Source organism: Anomalospiza imberbis, chromosome 6 (assembly GCF_031753505.1).
Source record: "Anomalospiza imberbis isolate Cuckoo-Finch-1a 21T00152 chromosome 6, ASM3175350v1, whole genome shotgun sequence".
Classification (NCBI taxonomy): domain Eukaryota; kingdom Metazoa; phylum Chordata; class Aves; order Passeriformes; family Viduidae; genus Anomalospiza; species Anomalospiza imberbis.
In genome coordinates, this window is record NC_089686.1 from 17,452,487 (window position 1) to 17,478,985 (window position 26,499).

The window sequence follows — 26,499 nt, forward strand, 5'->3', positions numbered from 1 at the left end:
CTTTATATTTAATATATAAAATAAGGTACAATTGAATTAAGTCCTTTGGGTTAAAAAATCCTCCTGGAAATCATTTAACAAAGATGACTTTCCATGAATAAAGAATTGCAGTTGAGGAGATCATCATTATTTTGTAGTGCATTTGGCTTAAATTGCACAAATAGGCCTTTCATTCCAAACTAATCTACAAATGGAAAGGCATCCCACCCTATTTTTACTTTGAAAATCATCCTCTGGTGTTAAATCTCCACAGCAGAGCATAATTGGATGTGTTTTGACAGTAGCTTTTTATTTACTTTATTCACACCACTTTTAGCTTGTTTACCATCCATATTTTCCATGTTATGGCTGACAAGTCTGAGACCCACCCAAAAACAGCAGGGAAAAATAACGCTTCAAAGCTGCACAGCGTGTAGCATGTCTCTAGCATGAGATCCATCATATTTTGGGGATATTTTTGGCAGCCCATATCCCTATATAGTTCCCTGAGAGAATCTAAAAGCAAATGCAGTGACAGTCTGGATATGTAGAAAAGATACTGCCTGACAGAGGTATTCAATGAAAGCAGGCAAAGCCGGTAGTTCCTTACATGCAGCAAGGAGTTGGTTGTGAAAGTGAGCTCTTGCTCTTCCTATCATCATCCATTGGAAAATAACTTTTAAGTGTTTTCCTAGGAGGACTTCTGTGTTGCATTGGTAGGGATGGTATCTGTCAAAGTGGCCAGTGCATATGACATTCATGTGTCTTGGCAAGGTGCACAAAGCTCTTACCATATATAATCACCTTCCACAGGAGTCAGGTATTACCTGTTACATCAACCCTTGGGAAGAGCACAAGCTTGGAAGTTGATGTAACATTTGAGATTACGTAACGTCCAATTTCACCATAATATTTGTAATTTTCTGCAGTTATCCATAGTGTGTGGGTGGTTTATGACTATGTCAAAGTCCTGCTGCTGTGCAGTAGAACTACTGAGCCTAAGCCTTTCATCTGCCTAATGTGGACAGATCCACTGAGGTGAGGTTGATGGAAATTCACCCCACAGAGAATCTTACCAGCTGTTTAGCATAGGCCTTATAATTTGGTTCAGGTTATTTTACAGAAGATGTTTTACAAAATACCCTTGGTAATTAAAAAAAAAAAAAAACTTATTTATATGCTACATATGCCTAGGTAATAGGTTAGACTACTTTGGTACTGTTTGTTAGAAATACCTTGGGTTTTAAATTACTGCAGGTTAAAAATAAAAATTAATGGGAAATTAATGGCTTTTTCCCCATTTTATCCAATTCTTCTTCACCAAACATTTGTAGTTTCTCTGTCCTGGTTTTGGCTGGGATGCAGTTCATTTTCTTCCTAGTAGCCAGTACAGAGCTGTGTGTTGGCTTTAGTATGAGAATAATGTTGATAATATGCTAATGGTTTAGTTACTGAGCAGAACTTGTCCCAGATCAAGGACTTTTCAAGGACTTTTCCCATGCTCCACCACTGAGCAGCTGTACAAGAAGCTGAGAGGGAGCAGGGGCAGGACAGGTGACCTGAACTGGCCAAAGGGATATTCCATACCGTAGAGCATAAACTGGGAGAGTTGGCAGGGAGGGAGCGATCACTCCTGAGGGATGGATTGAGTTGGGAGCAGTTGTGTTGTGCATCCCTTATCTTTCTTGTGTTTTATTCCCCTTTTTGTTACCTCTCTCTTTTCATCATCTTCATCGTCGTTGTTGTTATTGGTTTTGTTGTTATTTACTTTATTTCAAAGTGTTCTTATCTCAACTCATGGTTACCTTTTTCTAGTTCTCGTCCCAACCCCACCTGGAGCAGGGAACAATAGTTGCTGGCTGGGATTAAACACAGACACTCTCAAGGAATTTCACAGTTACCTGTAAATTGGAAACAGGCTTCTTAAAGCCTGTTTTGTTGTTATTTACTTTATTTCAAAGTGTTCTTATCTCAACTCATGGTTACCTTTTTCTAGTTCTGTCCCAACCCCACCTGGAGCATGGGACAATAGTTGCTGGCTGGGATTAAACACAGACACTCTCAAGGAATTTCACAGTTACCTGTAAATTGGAAACAGGCTTCTTAAAGAACTTCCCTCAGTAAAAAAAAAAAAAAAAAATTATATTCAAGTTTCCAAGATAAATTTTTTCTTCTTCATAGGGAAAACTAGTGCACCTGCACTGGCAGAGATACATCTCTTCCTTGATTTTGGGGAATTAAAAAAAAACAACAAAAAACAAGCAGAAAAACAACAAAACACCCCAAAATGCAACACTAACAAACCTTACCTACTTCATCATGAGTAGATTTTAAAATACCCGTTCTTCTGCTATTAATGCCACAGTTCCTTATGCAGCTCCTGATCACTGGGGCATGACAAGAATGAGTTTTGTGCTTAACCTTATCTAAAGATGGAAAATAGTTATTTAGGATTATTTGCACTTCAAAATTATAGGGCAATTACTAGATTATTCCTTGCGCATAGCTTTTATTATTGTGACTTTATTTCTTATGCTGGCTTTATTTTTGCTTCTGTTTTCCTCCCTTGAAGCAGCCATTCAAGCAGTGATTAAATAAAACAAACATAAGAAGCATTTGCAGAGTAGATGCCAAAGCATAAATAGAATTATTATCATTCACTTACATTATCTGTGAATTACTATTTTTGCTTAGATAAAGGAATTGGTAGGTATTTCCTTTCATAAATTCTTAATTGTATCTTTGTAGAGCTTACCACTGGTGTGATCAGTTTAGCAAGCCCCAGATCATCCCTGTTGCATTGCATTCCTCTCCCCACCTGCAACAGGCATGATTTATCCTTGGGAGCCAGAGGAATCCTTTAGTAACTAAAGGACAATAATGCTGACTGACTTGATTGTTCTTTGCAAAATGCATGGGCTCCATTTGGTTTAATTTCAGATGTGCTGCTGATACTGCTGGCAGTTCATGAAGTATATTTACTGTGGTCCTTTGCATACAATTTTTCTCTGAAGTACCTTTGTAAGAGCTTCTGTCACTATTGTGAGCAACTCACTGTTGACTTTTAACTCAGTAAAACCCTGACAGAATCTCATCATAGAGCAAGTGAGCACCACTTACTTTTCATATGCCTGCTCATCCTTCTGTCTGCTGTAGTGGTTTTAAGAAGCAGTTCAACTAGCTGGAGCCAAAAGTTCTGACTGTCCTGAATTTCCCTTTGAAATAAAAAAGTGATTTTTTTTTTTTTTTTTTGCAAACCTGGAACATGTCAAAATCTACAAACCCAGCTTACCTTTACTGTTTTCATTGTGTCTTTTAACTGTGTGTTTCCAGTTACATACAAAAGCTGTCATCTGTGGGTACTCAGTATCTGTCATCAGAGGTAGATTAAGGTGATATTTAAACTCCACATAGGTTTTCTTTGTTCATCAAAGGAATATACCTGTCTCCAGTGTGAAATGCAGTAAGTTTTTTTCAGCAAAACCTTTGCCGTTTTGCAAAGAGAATGTGATTACCTATCTTTCTTTCAAGCTAGCAGAGAAATTTAAGGAAGATATGCCTGTACTTGGTAAAATGACAGACTCACTTTTGTTTCCTCCTGAGGAAGACCTCTCTGAAAAGGCAGAGGCACTAACACTGTGCAAAGGACATTATTTCCTCCAACTGGAGACCCAGCTGCCGTGAGTCTTGTCTGGCTTCTGATGACACTGGTAGTAGAATTCACATCCATTAACAATGGGAATGAAGTCAGACTTTCAGGAGTCCAAACTTACATCTGCACCGCTTGAGGATTGTGCCGTTGTGGTACAACCAAATGGAAATATTCTAAAAAGAATCTGTGCACATTGCTTTAGGCTGAGATCCCTCAAGCAAAATAAGATAGTCCGTGTCAGTAGGATGAAAAGCCCTAGAGACTGTCCCATCGACTTTCCTGAAAGAGCAAGCCACTGCTTTAAATATGAAAATATGTCAGTTTCTGGAAATTTTGAAATGAAGTTCTGAACAAAAAAGGAGGGAAACAAAGTGAGAATTACAACCAAAACTGTGAGCAAAAATAGACGGAGCTAGCCAAAATCTGTGTCCTGAAACCCAGGGGAGTTCTGTCCACTGATGGTCTAGATTGAACTACATAAATCACAGATTTGTTTCATACTGAATATATGATTGTCTAAGAGCAGTGTAGAGCTTGAGAATATCTCAGAAGCATGTGGGGAATATTAATTATTTAGATATTAGTTCATTCAACTCTCACTAAACTACTAGTATCAGTTATAAGTAATTCATCTAATGTTTGAGCTATTGCATATTAAGATACAGATCAGGTTAATATGCTTTCAGGTTGCATAAATTTTGATGTTGTGAATATCCTAAAGCAGTCTGCCTGTATAACTTTTTACTTTTCTGCAAGTATCCTTTGCTAATTCTCTCCTTGACCTGCTTTCTCTTCCTTTTGTATCTCCTCAAGCAGAACTGGTTGGAAATCTTTCAAAATGTAAGTGAAACCCAAAGATTTTTCTGAGATGCAAATGCTGTTCATTTCCTGACCAGTTCCACTTTCTTCTGAAGTGTATTGGTATTTTCTTTTCTCCCCTTTTTTTTTAAAGCAATTATTTTTTTTTTGCACCTCTTTGTGAGCTTCTGTTTTTCTTTACCAGCATCTCTGTTTGCAGACACTCACTGTGGGATGCTAACCTCATAGTAACTCCTCCCCTGGGACACCTCTCTGTACTTCCTGGGCATTTTGTTTTATTTTTATGCTGATTTGGAGGAATTGGGATCTAGAGTAAGTCCCATGGGCAAATCTATTGAATCCAAATTATAGCCCCTTTATGTAAGGGCAACACTAGAGACTCATGAGCAGGGCAAATCAGGGATATTTCTTTGGCACGTGGTTGCACTGCTCGTTGGAGCTGTGGCTTTCCTTTTATTGACAGTCTCTCAGTACAAACTCACAGGAGTAGATCTAAATAGCAGAAAAATGGGTGTCTTGGTTTAAATTACATCCATTAGAAGAAGCCTTGGTCACTTGCAGTCAGTAGGAATACCATTTGAGTTCCCACATATTCTGTCCTGTATTTGTTTCCTTGGAGCAAGAATTGATTGTTATTTTTTAATGGAAAATTAGTAGTGTGTGATTTTTGGTAAGCCATATTGCTCTGACTTTTAGCTGCCTTGTAAAATCAAGTAAGTTTAATTTTATGCTAATTTATGATAATTTTTAACATCTTTAAATGTAAATTTACCCTAAAAATGAAGAATCTGTCACTTAAAATGCATCACATGCTTCCTTGTAATGGCTGATCTTAAGGAGTTGGTTATAAATTCACCTTATAACTAGCTTAGTATGGATGATTTCTTATTCTAAGCATTTGGCATCCTCTAATGACAACCCCTGCAGTTGCAAGCCATCACAGAGTAAATGCAGCTGGCTTGCTGCACAATCATGAATGACACTGCACTTAGTTATTAATAATTGAAGGAGCTTTGTGTATTCCTTCTGGGTTCTGTATGGAATTTATGGATCATACATCTACTCAGAAATCTAGGCAGAAGTAATTTTGTTGAGCAAAAGAGGTTGGCAAGAGGCTTTCTTTGCTAATAAGTGTACCTTCTATTCTGTACATTTCTTTGAAAGCACTGTAAATAACATTTGGAATGACTGATGAATTTGCTGCCTTCTAGCATTGTCCTGTCACTGGTTCATAAATGCAAGGGGGGTTCTTATCTCAGCGAGCTCTTGCAGACAAGGGCATGTAGATGAACAGGAACTGTGGAATTACATACCACTTATTTTTCTCACCTTTCAACCTTACCTTTCAGAAATGGGTAATACTCTGCTGTTTCTTGTGTAAGGAAACCATACATGAGGTCCATTGCCTGAAACCTAAAGTACTTTACCATTTTTTAAAGTAGAAGAGTATTAATACTCTGGACTTGCCACTGTGCCATTCTTCTTAAGAAACATCTATGTTCAGTGTGTACATTTAAGAAAGGGATTTAATCCAACACTGCCCCAAGTGTGCAAAAGCACTCCAATGGTAGCATAAAGATGGCAAGTTTAAATCAGTTTATCATGTGATGGTTTAAACAGCCTTGCTTTTTTGTTGCATTTTTTTAAACTGACAGAGAGGTTCAAGGCTGATAAACTGGCAGGTGGCAGTGATGATGGCTTTACTCAATGACGAACATCCTACTCTCCTCTTTTCCAGCAGGAGTTAAGCACTGCACAGAATCAGTGCCTTCTTTAATAGTATTGTAAGCATCATATTCTGTTTTTTAAAGTCAGTGGCAATGCTCTAATATTTTTTGCTCCAGAAAAAAAACTGTTAGTTTTTAAACATATCATGCTGCAGTAGTTCCTACTGCACAGGGTGTCATAAAACCAAAGGAGAAAATGACAACTTCTACAGCAAATCCAGATTTATTTTTTCTACTGCTTGTTTTTGAACATGTTCTAATATTTTCTTGGCAGCTAGTGGCATAAGATTGTATTGCTTTTATGGTTATTTATTAACCAATCAGAATCAGAACTGTGACTGGACCTGGTTACTCCTTCTCTTGCAAAGAGTCCTAAGTAGAAGCTGTGCTACTTCCCGGGTGAACCATGGAATGCAAGTTGGAATTATAGTTGGAAAGTGTCTTTCAGAGGAGGCAAGGAATAGCCCCAGAAAGCTAGTGTCTCTTCCCCAGGTTTTTTGTAGTATTACTTTATATGCAAAAGATGAGGGGCTATTTATGCAACTTACCAGAGTTTAATTACCCAGTAAACAAAATAATGTTGGGGATTTTTCTTTTTAATTTTTGAAAGTGTAAACTATTAATTGAAATTTAAATCAATACTGTTTACACATCATTTATTTGGAACCATCCCCTACTTGTTCCTGCTTCTTCTGCTATTTTGCATCTTTTGGCTTGTTTTGTATGTCAAGTCCAATCCACAAGCAATTAGGCTTTGAAACCAGCTTGCATGGACATTACTTTGGTAGTCATCATTTCAGATTGTAATTACAATTTATCTGTCAGTTGGCTTCATCATCTTTTGCTTTGAAGCAGGATCACATCTCTGTGGCTTCTAAGACTGCTTGGATTTGTTTTTACAGGAATGGTATAACAAACTGCCGGATGCGGACGGAAAGCGAACAGTCCTGCGGCTCTCCAGTTGTTAGCGGTGACCCAAAGGAGGATCACAACTACAGCAGTGCCAAATCTTCCAACCACAGGAGCACATCACCTGCTAGTGACTCCGTTTCCTCTTCCTCTGCTGACGACCAGTATGAATTTGCAACTAAAGGTAGCCAAGACAGCAGTGAAGGAAGTGAAGTTAGCTTCCAGAGCCACGAGAGCCATAGCGAAACAGAAGAGGAGGACAAAAAGCAAAGTCGCAAGGAGACCAAGGATTCTTTAGCTGACAGTGGATATGCATCCCAGCACAAGAAAAGGCAACATTTAATGAAGGCGAAAAAAGTACCAAGTGACACACTGCCTCTTAAAAAGAGACGTACAGAAAAGCCCCCTGAGAGTGACGATGAGGAGATGAAAGAAGCAGCAGGATCACTCCTGCATTTAGCAGGAATTCGATCCTGTTTGAACAACATCACCAATCGGACGGCAAAGGGGCAGAAAGAGCAAAAGGAAACCACAAAAAATTAGAACAAATCAATGATTTGTTTGAACTTACAAAGTTTTGTTTCAGCACGTCAGGTGAATTCTAATGATTTGTGGCAATATCAGCAATTTTTTCCTTTTTTTGTTTTTCTTCTATTTCTTTTTGTTTTGTTTCTTTGGGTTTTTTGTTTGGTTTTTTTGGTTTTTTTTTTTTTTGACCCTTAAGATTTTTATTTTTAAAGGAGATTGAAGCCATAGAACTCATACTGACACTCAGCTAATTTACAGAAGCTTTTCATTACCTGAAGACAAAAAGTTAACAAAAAAGAAAGCCAAAATCGCCATTGCTTTCTCCAGCTTGTCAAAAATGCATGGTTGAATACGCAGTGATATCAACATTAATGTGATGGGAGTAAAATTGGGCACTTGGAAATCCCTCTTATAGTAGAAGAGCTGTGCATAATTTAGTATTCATTCAGGCCTGGCCCTTAAGAATTTTTTTTATGGCCTTACAATTGGGTTAGAAGTGCATGTGAATAAAGAGTTTTGTGTGAAAGAGGAGGCACGTACTTCTCAACCAAGAACTGTTTAGTGGCACTTGGAGATGTTGTGCCACACAAATCTTCAGACAGCCGCTGGTGGCAACTGTGCAAGCAGTAATGCACTTCTAGTGTGTCACGTATTCTATGTGGCTCATAATGAGAAGACTCATAACTCGTAAGTTTGAGGAAATTTAAACTATGTATGCAATGGGTTTCAGTGAAATAATGAAATGGGAGGGGTGTGACTGTTAGTAGCATTGTTGACCATTGAATTCTGTCTTCTATATTAAATTGAAAGAATGTTCAAAAAGCCATAAGCCTGAAGATTGGCACTGCGTGCAAAAAATAATAGTAATAGGGAAAAACAAACTATGTCTTCTAAACTGCCTGAGTGAAAAGTAATCAAGTCTAAGAAATTACAGTAGATACAACGTACATCAGAATCTTTTTCTGTGGATCACATCCTTGATCTAACAGGGGAAACAAAGCTACAAAACTTGCCATTAGTAGTATTCTGTATTTAAAAATAGAAGGAAAGCATATTGGTGAACAGTAAAATCCAGAAGTTCAACAAAAAAGCTCCTACACTGCCCTCAGAAATGAGTGTGCAGTGACCATCAGTCAGGATTCATCTGTGCAAAAATGACAACAAATTTCCAGATTCAACCAGCATAGCCAGCAGAAGAAATTTGATCCACATTGCATGGATTCTTTAGGGAAAGGGGGAAAACAAAAAGCAAACAATTTTTTTTATTCAAAGATGACAAAGTTCTTGTAAGGTAAATAATGTATTTAGCATGAAGCATGAATTATTTTCATATAAATATAGAAAATAGAGAAAAAGGCTATGCCTCTAATTTTTAAGCCCTTAGGCTTAGAGTTTGTTTTTTGGGGGTTTTATTTTTTTTGTTTTGTTTTGTTTTGTTTTGTTTTGTTTTTGTTTTGGTTCTTTTTTGTTGTCGTTGGGGTTTTTTTGAAGCAGGTGTTTAAGGTTTAACCTTCTTCAGGGACAAACACTGACTGTTGGGGAACTTACTCTGCAATATTAAAAAATAAAATCTTCATGCTCTGGTAGGGCTTGGATGGTTGAATTATACTGCCTTGTCTGCACATTCAGCCCCCTCTCCCTACTTCTGTTAAAAAAAAGAAAAAAAAGAAAAAAGTAAAAGTGTGTCTTTTCTTCGTCTGTACATGTGTAACATGACGCAATAATCTGAGGGCAAATTTAGTAGTGAGTGTGTATGACAGAATCAAGAAAATAATGGGAGGTTAATTGAGGAAAACTCTCTGATTTGATTCAGGAATAAGTAGACAAGAAAATAGCTTTGCTAATTTGCCATGAAAAATTGAAGTTAGTTAAGAGCCTTATGGAGGTGTCCGGATAAAAACCAGTGTTACAGAGATTGTGATTCAGGTACAGTGCTACTCTCCTGGTAAGGATGACTGTGAGACTGAAAATCACTACAGCAGAGAGAAGCTGTGAAATAAACAGAACAGTCTCTCACCTGGATTCTTGCATTTGGCATGAAAAATTCTGCACATAGAATATCCTAGAGGCAAAAAGAAAATCCCAGAAACCAACCACTTAAGAGAACAAAATGGTTGGTTTCTTAAAGAGTATAAGTTTAGATTTATCACTAACAGCTGTTTCAGGCAGCCCTTTCACCAAGATGGATCTAGTTTATGAAGAGTGAGTTAGAGAAGGGTTTGACTTCCTCCTCAGTGCAGTGAGCTAAAAGTTGTATTTGGAGTTGCCTGTGGTGTGTGGTCAGTTAGGAGGTGGAAGGACTGAAGGACAGGCTGGTCTGGACCTGGTTCTGTGCCCCACAAGCACTTTGTAAAGAACAGTGCTGCACAGCAAAAGCGTGCCTCTCCTCCCATCTCAGCCAGCATGTCCTGGGATCCAGGAGCAGCTTGGTAGCTGCCAGAGCCCAGCACAACTGCCATCTTAGGAGATAAGGAAGGAGAGAGCCACGGATAGTGTGAGAAACAGCCTTGTTCCTCTCAGTTTGTTGGGGCTGATGCATGCAGGGTTGATTCCCAGCATTAGTTAAAGCAGGAGTACATAGAGACTAACTTCTGTTGGCTGCCTGCAGATAACGTCGGGGAAAACAGGAAGGACCAATCCCTTGGCCAGGTAGCACAGAGATGAATGAGCCATAACTTTTCCCTTGTCTGATCAGACTGGGATAATCCACTTCTTCCCAGGTCCATGCTCTCTACAGCCAAAGTCTGTAGGCAGTGAAGCACACAACCCTGTACAAGAGAACTTGGTCTTCATCTTTTACAAACTTTTGGGAGAGTTATTTGAAGTAGAAGATACTACAGTATCGCTTTGCCACCACCTTTGCTCATTAATGCATAGTTGTATCAGCTTGGGAGTGGCTTAATATTTACCAAAAACAGCACTGAAAAATCTAGTGGCAGAAAATACAAACCATGGCTCAGCTATCTCTGTCCTCCAGGGAAAGCAAAGTGTTTGTGTGCCAGTGGCCAGATTCTGTCCACAACACTAATTCCAGAGCAACTTCTCTGATTGCAGTGTGTCAGTGCAAATGAGATCAGTATCTGCTGAAAAACAAATACCATTCATTAATGTGGACTCTTGGTGGCTAAATATATAATTACCACTAGTATAACTCATCTTAGAAAACAGTCATTTTGCATAAATATCTAATTAGGCAGGTTAACTTTATACAGATATATATATATAGAGATATATATAACACCTATCTAAGATTTCAGCAAGTTCTCTATATACTTCCTGGTAAACCTAAAATGTTGGCAAGCATCTATTTTCATACTAAAATTTGTTTCTCCTAGTCTGATCTGCTAGGAAGGTATTCTTTGGTAGGATTTTCTGAAGTTGTGTTCAGGAAACAGCAGTTTGGGCTGCCATCAATGGATTATTTCTGGTGTTTAAAAACAACTTGTCCTTATTGATGCTTACTCTGACTGTTGATGAGAAGTACATAATTTGGATTGTATAAAGTATTTAGGAGTCACCTTTTAAACCATATTTGTGCCTGGCTGACAATGACAACTTTGTCAGAACTGGTTCTACTCCATCAGAGAAGTTCTCTTTTTTTGTGTAAGAACTGAAATTGATTTGTTTTCCAAGAAATACGATGTCAGCTTTTAATCGAGTTGTCTTTACTTCAACTGAATGATGTCAAAACAGGCTGGTAATTGCACTGTATTACAAACTCTCTCGCTTGCCAGATAGGAGGTGGTGTGGTTTTGCATGTTTGCTTTCCTTCTAAGCCATTTTGGGGTGAGAAGTTGTCAAATCTCTAACTTCCCCTTCTTCTCACTCTGAGTATTGCCAAATTAGCATTTCTCCAAGACAGGTGGGGGCGAGGTCAGCAAGTGTTCAGTGGTGAGTTTCACATGGGCATGAATTGTAAGGGTTGCTGGACTTCATGGCGACTTCCTTTGGAATATGCCTTTTGCAGCAAGAAGCTCCTGCAGGCCAGAGCTAATGCCATAAGCAGATTTCACCAGCATCTCCAGGGAGGTGAAATCTGCTGATCGTGCTTGCATTCTGCAAGCAGCTGGATGTCCTACTGCATTTTGGTGCAGATTCTGTTTGCATTTAAAAATGCAAGCACAGGTCTTGAACAGCTTAAATGTATCACCCCATAGCTGTTTCTGAAAGCAGTCTGCTTCTGATCTTCTCTGGGCAAAATTGGCAGTAGTTCTACAAAGATCACAGGGCTTTACAGCTGAAAAGCCAAATTGGGAGCGAGGAGGTGCCCTGTAGGACTAGAGAACTGTCCTGAGACTGTTCTCTTCTCTCCAGCAATTGAGTTAAGGTTCATCTTCTGGTTCCTCTCCTACTTTAATGGGAGAAGGGAATCCCAAAGGAGATGCATTGGCTCCCAGTGTTCAGCTGAATTACTGTCTACTTGTGGAAAAGATACAGAAAAAAGCTGGAGGCTGCATTCTTCACTGGAGTGAGGTAGAGATACATCGACATACTTTAGCAGAGAATGAAATCCTAAATTGTACACCAAATGGCATCACGGATAAAATTACCAAAACAACACTTTGTCCTGGTTTCTTAGTAGTAGTAATTTATTTTTGCTGCGATTCTGGCTCCCATCCCAATCCATCTGAAGATGTAGATCATAGAATCATAAAATACATTGGGTTGGAAGGGACCCATCTGACTCTTGGCCCTGCACAGGACACACCAAGAATCACACTGTGGGTCTGAGAGTGCACAATCTGAGGTTTTCTAGAACTTGAAGGTGTCTGGTCTCCTTTGCAGTTAGTAGAGCTATAGACACCCAAGTGCTCCTGGAAGCCTTTACCATTTCACTATTATTATTATTATTATAATCCAACCCTAGGCATTTTTGAAAACATTACTCTCCTGTGCTCCAGGATCAGAATAAAACTACTGAGAAACTGCATTTCCAATGCAATTTACTTCACTTCCTGGAGAATGCAAACGCAGCTCCTTCAGGCACATCACTACTGCCTGAATAGCTCATTGGCATATTTTATAGGAAATACTTTGAAACATTTTCTTAACTTTGCCACCAAAAGAGCATTTGAACCATACATCCTCCTGATTGTAACTGAATATCAGTGTTGACCGTCTGACCAGTTAAGTTTTAGTAGTGTTCTTCACAGCCCTCCAGTAATATATCAAACACTGTTATGCACATAATGCAGCACTGTGATCTAATTTAAATAATACTTTTTTATTATTTATACTACTCTATGTAATATACATCAACACTTTGCTATATAACCTAAGTGATAACCCTCTTCTTAGTTACCTGCCAAACTCTGAATTTCTGTTGGATTTATATTGCAATTAGCACAGTTGCCAAGTTGTAATGATGTCTCCTTTCCTTTGAAATGGGATGTGTAAGTCAAACTATACATTTTGTGTGTTTCTGTTTTGAGATGAAGTTTATAAGGATTTACACACAACATTCAGTGTTCTGTATAAATCTGCATACATTAGTAAATTCATCTGTTAATCCCCTTTTATTTAGAAAGTATTGATGGTTTACTAGGGATTTTTATTTTTGCATTTTTATTTTTAGTACTGGTTATTCTTGAATTAAGCAGAGACTTGTCAGCTGGGTTGCTTTATCTCTGATCATGTACATGACCTTAAAATTCTTCCACAGTTCAGCAAACAAGTACTAGCTTCACTGACCAAAAAAAAAAAAGTCTCAACCTAATGTGTCTATGGTGCTGTATTTTGCTGGTATACATTTAAAACCAGAAATGATTTAAAGGTCACTTTCGAGTTGTTCTAATAAGTAGCCTTTCCTGGTTTGGGGAGTTTGGGTTTTGTTTTAGCATTGAAAACAAGGTATATTTATCTGAAGCTATATAATGGGTTTTCTACTGTATCACATTTCCTTTTGCAAAGAGGGGAATATCCTCATGTAACATCCTTTCACAATCAGTGGAAGGGGGTTTTGTTTCACTTTTTTATTTTCAGTGGATTTCGTGAGGCTTTGGATCAGGCCAGCAGTTACAGGAGCTCATCATCTGAGGGTTTAAGGGATAAATGACAACTTGTGCTGGCCTTTAGTGCTAGAAGGGATTTTACCGAATACTAAAACTACATGCTGGACTCTAGAATGGCTGACAATCTAAAATGGGAATCTTTTTCATTTGTTTACTCTGGCCTGAAATCCCAAGACCTTCTTTTTTTGTTTGGATGACATTGAACTTGAGTACATTTTTAAGTTACTAGAGCATTGTACATTTCCCGAGTATGTGTGTGAGGCAACAATTGAAAGTCATACCTGTATCTGATAACCAGTTCCATGCCTGCATCATTCACACTCACTACTTAAAACTGCCATGATGTAAAATGTTGGGGGGAATGATTTGTGTGTGTATGAAAAGCATTATGAACTTGTACATTTTTTTATACTCTGATCTGTAATTTCTGAAGTATTTTGTTTTACAGAAAAAGTGATAAAGCAATCAAAAGACCAAGAGATTTAGTATCAACACTTAAGGGTCACAGGACCTTAACTGGCCAATAAGTTAATTTAGTACAGTGATAAGCCAATTTTTTTTTTCCTGTACTTGGCGTCTGAAACTGCCAATTTCATCAATATTAAAATACGAACTGTGACGGGGAATGAACAGTGATGTTAAGTTGTATTTGTGTTTACCTAAATGAGCAGTCCGAAGGCAAGTGCAATCAGCTGATCTTTAGGAAATATGAAACTGTTGATTTAGAGGCATACTTGCATTTTACATTTTCTTGATGTGTAATCATATTGCCAAAGACAAACTATTTCATCAATTATTATTGTAAATAACACTTTCCCAAAACCTACCATAAAGTTTCTGTGATGTATTGTCTTCCAGTTGCAATAAAAATTACTGAGTTGCATCAATTGAACAATTGTATTGTGTGAATATTAGTTTCAGAATATGCTCACATATTAAGACAGAACAACAGTGATTGTTTTGTTTGGGATTTTTTTAACAAATTAATTCTTTCATTATTAAGTAGTTCTGGGCCTTGTGGGACGTTACCTGGATCTTCACTGCTGTAGATACCAGCTCATGTTAATTTGCTGTCATGTGCAAATGGCTAGACATACTGAACCGATGTTAAGTTAGGCTCTGATCTTCCTTTTTCATCAGTTTTGCAGCCCAGAAACAAAGCTTATTTCATTGGGAATAGGTTTTTGTTTTGGTTTTTGGTTTTGTGGGGGTTTTTTTGGGTTTTTTTTCCCCTTAGTTAGCAACAATCAGAAGAGATCCAATAATAAAATGTCTAATGGCATATATATAACACCCTGGAAAATAATACCTTTGTAATCTGTGCATTAATCCCCCCACCTAAGTCTATAGTCGAAAAAAACAGTGCAAAAGGATTCTCTTCAGAGAATGAATAATGAGTAAAAAAAATGGTAATGGTCTCATAGCTTTCTCCAATTAAAATTAAACTGAATAGTACAATCTTATAAGTCACAGCATTCCTCAGACTCTGTGTTTTTGAAAGTGTTTTGTTAACAGCCCTAAATATCTATAGGATAACTTTGAAAAAGACTGAGAAGAAAGAAAGCCCCTCAGTTCTTCCATCAAGCTTACTCACAGCTGGTTTGAAGCACTGCTGAAGCAGAGAGGGTGGTTTCTCAGCCATGTAATGAGAATGTATGGCTGCTGAAGCTGGAACTCAGCTGACCTAAGAGTGTCCCCCTCTCTTGTCTTGATTCCATCCAGAGTGGCTAGTATGGGAGACTACTGCACTAGGCTTCTGAGGGACAAGATGGTTGTGAACATGCCCGGAGAAAGTGGAGCAGAAGAAGCAAATGTCTGAGATACAAAAGAGCATAAAAGTGTCCAGGCAATTGCTACTTCCATGCATTGCCTGGAAAAGTTTGTAACCAATCCTTGGTGCCCACTGCTGCTGCAATTGGAACAAGAAGAACTTGGCCAAGGAGGAAGACGAGATGAGAGTTGACTGATGAGAAAGTAAAACCATGTGCTCTGAACCATTTCCTCTAATGGATCCCCCCTCCCATCTGCTGCCAGGTAGACATGGACCACGTAGCAGTCAGTGATGGATCCTTAGTGATGTGTGTAGAGGAGCAAAGAGACCTGCAGCCTCCACAAAACAAGTTTTAGCTTTATGTACAAGCTAGCAAGCTTGCCAAGAATCTGGTTGTGGACTTGTTTCAGCACAGGGCATTGCAAAAAGGTCTTAAACCATTTAGCTCAGGCATGCTGTAAGAGATGTGCTGAATGCCAGCTGTGCTACCATCTTCCCATGCAACTGCAATTTAAACAATCAAACACTATATAAACACCTGTCCTACCTCCTCTCCAGACTCAACACCCTTATTTGCACCATGTATTGTGCTCGATTTGTCAAAATGCTCTGGCAAGCCCTTGGGCAGCATGGGCAGGCGAGGTGATTTATGTAGCAGGTCTTCCTGCTGCTCTTTCTTCAGGGTTGTCCCTGCTCCAGCATATGCTGCCTGCAGCAACTCCAGGAATTCCTGCCCTGGTGTGGGTTCCTCAGGAGCGTGCAGATCCCTTCTGATCTCAAGTGGGTCCCCAGCAGCTCTCTGTGTGCTGGTTCCTTTGTAAAACACATTCGAGGAGGAGCACTCCCCGCCCCTCTGACTGCCTGCAGCAGTGGCACCCAGTGGCTTGGTCTTTCTATTTTGCTGACCTCAGCCTTCTGTGGGTTAAAACCAGGTGCGACCCACTCCTGGCCAGCTGCCACATGGGTGATGCTGCCACCCCCGTGCTGAAAGCTCATCTCCCCTGGCCACTGCAGCACCTCGGTCCCTCAGCAGCTCAGCCACCGTGGTGCTCAGTCTGCGCAGGACCTGCCCTGGCCCTGAGGAACACAGAGGAGCAGGTGCTATGGCAGCGCTCTGGGAGAGCCCTCGGGGGCTGCGTGGGCAGAAGAAGAGCCCCCATGGCTAAGGTGCCCCCCTTGGTACGGGCACCCAGCTGCCTTTGTCCTCCCAGCCCTTACATGTCTTCCCTAGGCAGAATGGGATGGCAGGGCTCCTGCCCCTCCTCACCTGTAGAAGGGGTTGTGTAAGTGTGTGATGTGAGCCACATGAGGCCTTTGAGGCACATGAGGCACATGAGCTCTTCCACTGCAAATTTTGGCCACAGAAGTCCCAACAGCCCAGGCAGCACAGGCCAGGCACAGCTCACCCCAGCGGGACTGGGTGTAAGGCCCGGCCTCGCACAGCCATCCTTGCGCCCTCCTCAGAGCCGCACGCCAGCCCGCGAGCCCCAGGGCCACCAAGAGACGGGCAAGTCGGAGCTCAGGGCGCTTGAGGGAAAACACGGCCCCCCGGCTCACCCGCCTTGCTTGCAAGGGCAGTACTCGATGGGTATGGCGCACAACATGGTTACACACAAATGCCCACGTGGTGTGGCCTCCATGCTAAATTCCTGTCTTCACACAGCAGCATCTGGTACTACGGTACAACATCTGGTGAAGGGTGGTGTTGGACCCTTCTGTTGGCTTAATGCACACCGGCTGGGGAAGTTGCCTAGAGAGAAAGAAGAGAATGTAAATAACAGCAAAATGCTTGTTCTGGGTGCTCCAGATCTTGTGTTATGCCAGGAAATGAAGTAACAATTGATTCTGTGATGTCTGCTTCTTATAGAAATATTATAAAGGAATAAATCTTCGACTTTAACACAGTGCAATACTTTGAGTGGACACATTCAATCCATGTAAGATAATTAAAGAGATTTTTAAACTTCATCATAAAGTACAGATGATTAACAATGGTGAGAAACTTCATGGAAAACACTCTACAGCAAACATCTGTCAGACTTAATAACAAGCATACACTCTGCTTTTCATCATATACTGTTTGACATAATTTTTATTGGCTATAAATCTGCAGGGTTTGTTTATATTTCTATTTGCATTAGGATTGGTTGCCACTTTATATTTGATCAGCAGAGCTGCTATTCATTGTGGTATAAGGAATCAAATAATGATTGTGTATATACAGCAATGTGAGCATTACAGTGCAGGAGACTGTAAACAAAATTTTTAAATCTCTGCTTATCATCATAAGCAATGTTCTCTCCAGGTCTTTAATGACAATCAGTTTCTAGAGGTTTTTCCCAAATAACTGTCATTGAAAACAACAACATATTTTTTGGTAGCTTGGTCCTGAAATGCAGCATCTTCCTGCTGCTGAGATACAACTTCTCCTTATCTGTCTGTTTTCATTCTGTTAGACAATACACAAAGGTAGTGCCCACATTTTACTTTTCCAGCTTTTTTAATGAGTGGTAGTACATCAGCAAATAGGAGGGAAACATTCCTGGTAGCTACACCATAGGAGGCAAAAGCTCTGCCTCAGGAACACCCTGTAAAATGGCCATGTACTGTGGGATGATGCAGCAGATCCCTCCTGAGCTGACATTTCTGGATGTACAAACCCAGTCGTAAAAAATAAATGGCTTACTGGCAAAATATGATAGGAAAAGTAGGATGAGTTAGAATGACAATGAAAATATTGATGATATGGCTCCTTTGCCCTTAATTAGGGCAGGCAGAGAACCTTTTAAAATACCAGTCTCCTCATTCCTTTGCAGCTTTGTTTTTTTATCTCTAAAACACGGATCAGTCTGTGATGCAGGGACCTGCTTTTAATCATCTTCTTACATAATCTCTGCAATCATAGTAAAGTGCAGTGCTGTTCAGTGATTTTAAAAATAGCTTTATTCAGCTATCAGCATACTAATTAATACACTTGCATATTCCAACCTGGTTCATTCACCATCTCAGTCACAGAAGCTATGCTACCTGGGGTGTAATCAAATACAGCTGGCTTTGCCTGTTACACCACTGTAAGAAGCAGATCATCCATCAGGAGGAGAGCCACAGCTCCTGCTCCTTGTGGCCAGTGGCTGCTGTCTGCTCCTGGCACAGCAGTAAGGAGCCATGCTGCAGTGAGATCTAAAGGGTGATCCACCATGCCAAAACAAATGGATTTAGGGAATATTGCCTACACGGCTGCAAACAGCATTCAGTCAGCCATTTTGGGCTTTGCAAGCAGGGTAGGGGGACAGGGAAAAAAAGGCAAAGGAAAGCAAAGCTCCTGCAAGGAAAGGAAAGCTCCTTCTCTCTGCTGAGAAGGAAGAGATGACAGCACAGGAGGCTTCTGGTGCTACCTGAGGCATAAAGGAGTTGTACATAAGGAAAGGGCTGGGGAGAATCCCTGTGAGAAGCAAGTGCTCGGTATCTGATATAGGAAGCCCATGTGGTTTTGTCTCTTTTAACATTTTTTCCTTTATGAGGGGCTTCTCTCTCAGCACCTTTTAAAGTGTTTTGCCCACTCCAGAGCATTGTGGCTGCCTGTTCTGTGCCACAGCTCCTGCTGTCCCAGCACTGTGTCTGTTCCTCACCATGTGTCCAGCTGCGCTGTGTGACTTCTGCACCCAGGTACCAAGCTGAAATTACACTAAAAAACTGCCTGGAGGGCTTTGCTGAATCTCAGGCTAAAGGCTATGGGATGGATGGAGTACTTGAATGGCTTGGGAGAGAATTATCAATGAGTTCCCAGGTACCATATTAGGATACACCTCTCCTGCTGAAAAGTCATGTCTCCATCCTCCTTTCTTCTTCCTCACTATTCTGTTTTGCTTTGTTTTGGGCAATCCTAGGTGTTGGCAGACTGGCTGCCCACAACACAAAATCCAGGTACTAAGGGCCTTTCACCATTTTTATTATCTCTGTTTCAAAAACAGCTATTTGCAAACAGACTCCATGACTTGACCCAGCAGCATCTGACCTCTGAAACAGCTCTCACCTTACACAGGCACTGTGTTTGCTTCAGTAAACTGGAGAGTAAACAAATGGGAGGTCGGGGGGCTGCTGAGATCTGGTGAACTACAAGCCTAATTGTTTGGGCATTTCGCACTCCCACGCTGACAGGAGCTGTTTGCTTGCCCTGCTGCTTTACCACTCCCTTCCAATGGGGCTGCAGTAAAATTAATAGTCTGTGACAATGTATCTTACTGGAAGCAAATCAGTCACTCCACTGGGCTGGCAATATCATCTCCACCGACAGGGCTGTTCCCAGTGGCCAGAGGGGCATGTGGGGACCCCGCTCTGTAGGACAAGTCACTGCTGAGTCTCAGGGCTGGGCATGGCCAGGAAGCCATGGGCAGCCAGGTGCTGTAGCCTCTTTGGGTGGCCTGTGTGAGGGCTAAGTACCAGTGGCCACAAAAAAAAAAGAATATTTTCAAAAGCTGTGAGTTTATTAATTTTTTTTTAAACAATTAATCTTGAAACAACTATGTAATAACTTGTGCCTAGCTGTGTTTGCAAGGTAGAATTATAATAATTTCTTGTTCAGGATTCAGGGACAGAAGAAAAGATTATTTGGCAGACCAAGGCAGACAGAGCTGGTATCCCCTCAAGTACCTCCAGTTGTTTATTCATGCAGACTGTGAAGGCCACTAAAATACATGAGAGCTCACTATGAAGAGAACTGTCTGATGTGTGTAAAAATAAAAAGACAAACATATTTCATTTTAGACAGAAGACATTTTAGACTTTAACATACAGATTTTGAGACAAAATGAGAAGTTTGAAAGTGGCTTGAAGGATAGGTTGCCAGAAGGATTAGCCCCTCAGAAGTTTTGCTCACTGGGCCATGGCCAGGGTTTGCCAGAGAAGATTTAGCCCACTCCTAATGTTGAGGTTAGGGTTAGGAGGGAGAAAAAGCCTCAGCACAACTCAGGCTGCCAAAGGGAAGGGGTTTGTCACCAAGACAGAAATTCTTCTTGCAAGCAAGCACCAGAATTCTGGGGCAAAGGCTCAATCCACACCTGCACAGGGAGTTAAACAGAGCTGAAGCTGCAGCATGAGCAGGGATGCAAAGGGGCTGCCAAGGGACAGGATAATAAGCTGAGAGGGTCTTGCACTGACAACTTTTTCATCTGGGCCAGAGTGTTTTGTTTGCATCTCCTTACCAGTGAATCTTATCAGATTGCTGTGTTATATCTCCTCAGTCTGCTGCTGATGTATGAATTCATGAAAAAGACCCCATTCCCAACCCCTAAATTATCCAAGACATCTCACTGCCCTGTCTGTCTTTCAATTTGAACTTTCAAACTGCAAATTTTTGTCTTGCTCTCTGGCTGTGACAAAAGAAAATACTGTGTGGATTTATTGTAAAAAAATAATTTATTTTAAAAATACACAGCTAATCTGGCTGAGTTTTAGTCACCTCTGGCAATAAAGGCTTGTGTTTTCTCTTGCACTGCAACTCTGTAACCCAGAGTCTGGATGTGGAAGTTAGTTACATGTCAGAGGAGTGTGGGCAGATTGTGCAACTGATGAGGAAAACCTTCAGCCTGTGAGAGCTAATGCCACTCAAGTTGTGTGGAGGACAAGAGACTGCTTGGTGGGACCCCTGCTACAGGTACCCAAGGTGGGTGGTGCAAATGAACTGCCCAGGGGACACGTCAGCACATCCCAGCTGTGCAGGGGTGGATACTTCAGGGCAAAATCCTTTTCAAACATACAAGTCTCCTGGCATACTCATTTCATTCTCTTTGTAGCTTTTCTGGCACATGTTTATTTCCATGACATGGACAAACACCAGCTCCAAACTGAGGTTCTTGCTGAAATAAAAATGCAATTGTTTTTCTAGCACAATCAGATTAATGTCAGGGCACCTTAATGGGCCCGACCAGCCTCATCTGGGGTCTCCATCTACACCTGCCTGTGGATTCAGGAGCCCCATTTCAGCTGAGCCCTGGGCTGTCAGTCTGTGTCTGAGCAATGCTACAGAAGTATCAGTCTCTAGCTCAGGCAGAGCTGTGCCTATGCCTGTCCAAGGATCCTGTTGATCCAGACCCTGAGCAGCAGACTGACTTCCCAGCTTGACCACAGACCTACCTTGTCACTGGGGACCCGCCCAGCAATCACTGTGCTGTATCCAGCCCTGGTTACCTCACTGAACTTGACTCTGATCTACTGATTGACTTCCCAGCAAGATTTTGGAACTGCTTTACAAGCACAGTGTTGCCTGGTAAGATCTGAATTCTGGGTAGAATGTAGCTACTCTCTGCAGGTTCGCCTTGCTCACCTTGCTCAGGTACTGTGGGGCTGGGCCCTGGCTGGAGAGCTCCCTGACTCTTGGGGAGCAGCTTGGCTTCATGGCATGGAGTTGGGGCCAGGCTCCTTAGGGAGCTACAGGACTTGGGCATTGCAGATGGGGCACGCTGTGCTGTGAAGGTGGCACACGATTTGCTTGTCTGATCTGTTCTGTAGGCTGGAAAATATAACTAATTCATTTAAATTGCTACTTAAAAAAAGGTTGCTTAAATGTCTAGTCAAGTCCAATTAGAAATCTAAATGGATTATGTTTTCCATTGGGATACAAGCAACAGCCTGTTCCCACTCCCTCCCTAGGGCTGGTCTGGAAGCCATGGTTTGGCACCCCATAGCCCTGGAGGTGTAACTAACTTGGGAGGTGAAGCAAGAGGAGCAGAACTGAACCTGTGCTCTTCCACATTACCTGTTTTACCTGTTGCATGTTCCTATTCTCAGGTGAGAAAGAAAATCATGAGCTGATTGTATTTTTGGCTTTTGTCAACTATGACCTACTGGTCAGGCTTAAGTTTTACTAATTTTAGTACAAATAATTGTCATTTTGTCAGTATTAGCCCACAGATACAATGCTGGTAATCTTGCCAGAAATGATGCCATCCAGGTAACCAGACTAATGGTTCTGGTGCCCACTGGAGATTGCAGGACAAATTAAAGTGGCCAAAGAGCAAGGCTGTCCCTTTAATCATGCATGGCTGCAGGTATGTCTATTTATATTTGGTCATTCTTTACAATTTTAAACTAATAGAAGATTCAGTTACTTCTTTTCCAAGCCTGTAATTTTCTTGTCAGTTCCCTGCTCCTCTTTTCTTTATACAGGCTATTCTGTACCATGGCTGTAAATAATCTTCACAGGCACTCACAAACACAGGCCAGTGATTTTGCCCTTCTCCCCCCATGCACGTTTTCTCATTGTGTTTTAATGAAGCATCTTCTGGGTGAGGTACTGCAGATCCCACTAAATATGCTTCTGTATCAACACTGCTCCTAAGCAAAATATATTGATTGGTGAAGCTTTGGACCTACTTTAATAAAGTAATCTAGATAGGGCTTAAGCTTCAAAACCCTGGTGATGCTCCTAGATTCAAAGCTTTTACTCACATTGAATTTATCCTGGATGTTCTAATGCTCTCAGCAACCCTATAGATTATAATGTTAGAGGTTGCAAGCATGGCTCCAATAATATTCCCTAAACTTGAACTCTGTTGATCATAAGGTAAAGTCAGAAGTGTGAGTGGGGAACACACAGAGTAAACAGAAGGATTTGATCTGAAGCACGGGTGAATGTGTGCACCCCTGTAAGCAGGCTGCTGGGAAGGAGAAGTTAACAACCTCAGAAGGTGTTAACACTTTGGGGATTTTTGACTGAAGATACATTTTGATATGGACTGAGTGTCAAGTGATCATTTGCAGACTCCTTCTTGCATAATATTGTAGGTGTATTATGTCACAAATATAATTCTTAGTCAAAGGGAAGGTTAGTTGGATTTCACATGTTGAACATCAATACAAGTTACAGTATTAGTCTCAGCTATGCCATGGGAAAAGGGAATAATGTTCTTTGCAATCCAAGCAAGAGCTAGAAACCATGATGTGTAGCTAGCTGATGCTGAATTATGTGCACTGATTACACAATGGATATGTGCTGAAGGCCTGATAGTGTTAGGTTAACAGTCGCCCCAGTGATCTTAAGGGTCTTTTCCAAACTAAATGATCCTGTAATGATAAGAATGTTCTCATCTTTATGAATTAATGTGTTCATATTTGTAAGAACCAGCAGGGCTCTTCCATGCATGCTAGTGATGCACTAAACACCACAGGGAAGTGTCTAATCTGGTGTGTGCTGCAGTCTAAAGATGCCATTAAATGAGACTGGGTTTGATTTGCGTTAGTCAGAAGTGAAATGTGCTTAAACAAACATAACTGCACCTACTCCAGTGTTGATGCAGGGTCCCTCTGGGTAGCAGGCACATAAGCCAGTGGCATTTTATTGGAAATAAGAGGGCTGGCATCCTGTGTTCCTGTTGCCCATGGCAGAGGCCTGACATAGTCTATGGGTAGCTCTGCCCTGGCAGAGCACTGCCTGGTGCAGAGAGGCTCAGCCATAAGGCAGAGTGATTGTCCATCAATGGAGGGGGCAGACAGCCCTCCCAAAATTTCTTCAGAGGCTGGGCAATGGGCCCTGCCTGTTTTCCAGGGATTATTATGAAAACAGCATATTGGTGAATAAATTAAAAGATTATTTAAAGCAATGATAACTTTTATGTTTTCATTAGATAGGTAAAGGCTCATAGTATTTTGAATAAAGACTATCTTCTGCTTTATGAATCTCAAAGACTATGAAGCGATTTCACACAGAGAGCTCTGATTACTACAGTAATAATTTCTTCTACCACCCGTTCAAACACTTATTAATAGAAAAAATATCAGTTCAAACTGTCTTCACACAGAAAATATCAGTGTTCACAGTGAGAACTTGAAAATTCTTATCTGATTAGTTAATGCCAACAATTATTAGTGTACTGTCAATTTAACTTTCTACTGTCCTCCACTGATCTCAGTCTCCATATACCATGCAGTGCACATCACTTAAAAAGTAACTTTCCTGACTGGCTAGGGATGACTTTCTGTCCTGCTGTCAACTGGCAGTAAGTAAAACAGGAAAATTCGGCACATATTCCTGTGCATATTTCCTTGTGACAGGCTCACACCTTGTTACTCAGCACCAGTTGGACAGCATCTTTAAGGATACAGAAAGTCATTCAAGAGAGGAGCTGGGAAGTGATAGCAAGGAGAGACACTTGGTTTAGTTTCTTATTCTCTCATTTCATAAACCTTTAGGCACACACAGATGGCACTTTTTTATTTTTATCATGACAGCAAGGACTGGTGCCTCCTATGAGAAAAGACAGGAAAAAAAAGAAGCTAAAAGGTCAACTGCAGTCCAGGTAAGATGGTGCTGCACTGATAATGCTGCACCTGGTGTTTGGGAGGCATCAGGGCTTCTAAACTATTTATTTCTTTTAGTCTGCTAGTGTCAGTAATCATAGTCCTCCAAGGGGAAAGGTAAGGCAGCCTCTGGCATTTTGGCATTCCTTCTCTCAGCCTTCATTAATCCTGAATACTATTTACAATACTATTTAAATTCTGATTGACTATATTGTGACCAATTTAAGCTTGCTCAGTTTTGCACCTAGGTTCCAGAATGGGTTGAATTACTCCATGGCCACTGTTTTCTGAGCAGGGTTAATATAAAATGTAGCTGCCAAAGCCATGAATGAGTGGATCACACCAGCCCCTGTTCCCTTACAGCTCTCCCACCCTATATTCTCAGATCTCTTAGGAGGAACCAAGACATTTAGACAGCTGCATCCCAGTGGAAGGGAAGGACTGACTTTTAGCTCTGCAAAATCTGTTCTCACACATGCTGGAGAAGACCGAGGAGATTCAGTCCAGCTGATTAGTTTTGCTTAAGGTCACATAACACCACCTCAGTCTTGAGTAAATGTGGATTCCTTGCACATGTATCTGAATTTATGGTATGGCTTATTTCTATTTTATTTCCAAAACTCTCGGGAACTCTATATACAGAGTAGACATCTGGACTCCTAATTTCTCTCCCCCTGTTCATGCCTGCCTCCCCCCTCAGCAGTAATCCCTTTCTTTGCTGCACACAGTAGAAAATGAGTGTGCCTGTCCCTCCTGTGCACTGCTGCCAGGCCATTTTACGTAAGCATCCTTCTCTGCTCCCCATCGCAGGACAGCACGTCTTGTTGGAGCCAGTTGTTGTCTCTAATCTCTGAACAGAAACACACAGATTACATTCCATTCTGGCACCAGTGTGCAGTGGATAACAGGCATGCTGTCTTATCTGTGCTGCTTTCCCTGGGCTGTACTGATCACTCTCCTGCTGGCACCAGGTCATTTGCCATCAGTGATCTATAGGCTGGGAAAGTCTTCCTTGCCTGCCTCTTCCCAATGCTTTGACACACGAGGCTGCTCCATTCAACCCTCTGCAGGAAACTTTGGTGTCATCCTCCTACTCATTCAGGGACATGAGGACATCACAATGGATGAGCTGGGCTCTCTGTGGCTTAGGTCACATTTGGGAGTCTCTCCTCTGCCCTTAGAGTTTTCCAGTGTTTGAACTTCATGGTAGCTCCCCCAGAGTTACCAAAGGGTGGAGAAGAAGTTTAAAATGAAAACCAGCTGTCACTAAAGTAGTGCCTGGCCTGATTGCTCCAAACAGCTTAATGACAAAGAAACCAAAATTCCAGCAATGTCTCTCTTGGGGCATTCCTCCCCCTACTGTCGTTCTTCCACTAGCAGAGGTGTTTTTAAGACAGGAGATGGAACTATGTAGTTTTAGATTAGTCAACAGCTGGACTCTATGCAATGTCTTCACTGCTAGGGGTAGGTGTAGGAGGGGTAGGTGTGTATCCACATGGATATAGGTGGGGAAGACAAGCTACAACCTGCTAAGTTGCTGCATGTTCCACTTGCTGGTATCTATCATGCTGTGGCTGCAAACTCAAAGCTGGACTTACAGCAAGATCTCAGTCTGGGGTAGGTCAAGGGAGTGTGTTAACAGCAGAGTGGATGGATTGTCATGGTGATCAAACTGGATTTGTATGTGACTCCTCACTGGTGGAGAGCTGCAGGCAGCAAGGTTTTTTTAAGTGCAGGGTGCTCCCTTATACCTGATGCCTGAAGCTTTCAGCTCTCACCATGTTTGGCTGAGGAAGACTCACTAACTCA

At 41.1% G+C, this 26,499-nt stretch overlaps 1 protein-coding gene and 1 long non-coding RNA gene across 14 annotated transcripts in view; both read left to right on the forward strand.

The window, feature by feature from the left end:
- The window catches only part of FOXN3 (forkhead box N3), a 138,217-nt gene extending 123,697 nt beyond the window's left edge, over positions 1–14,520 (forward strand). For 9 of the 13 annotated variants that reach the window (XM_068192631.1, XM_068192637.1, XM_068192640.1 and 6 more), the window contains 2 exons: positions 4,448–4,471; positions 7,080–14,520. In XM_068192631.1, the coding sequence (XP_068048732.1) occupies positions 4,448–4,471; positions 7,080–7,629 (574 nt within the window). In that variant the 3' untranslated portion in view covers positions 7,630–14,520. The remainder of the gene's footprint in view (positions 1–4,447; positions 4,472–7,079) is intronic. The other 4 variants (XM_068192638.1, XM_068192639.1, XM_068192642.1 and 1 more) reach the window with 1 other exon arrangement.
- A 2,634-nt stretch (positions 14,521–17,154) lies between these two features.
- On the forward strand, positions 17,155–23,725 carry LOC137475396 (uncharacterized). The gene is made up of 3 exons (XR_010999865.1): positions 17,155–21,727; positions 22,017–22,182; positions 22,306–23,725. It is a non-coding gene; the product is annotated as an uncharacterized lncRNA (long non-coding RNA).
- Positions 23,726–26,499: the final 2,774 nt, after the last annotated feature.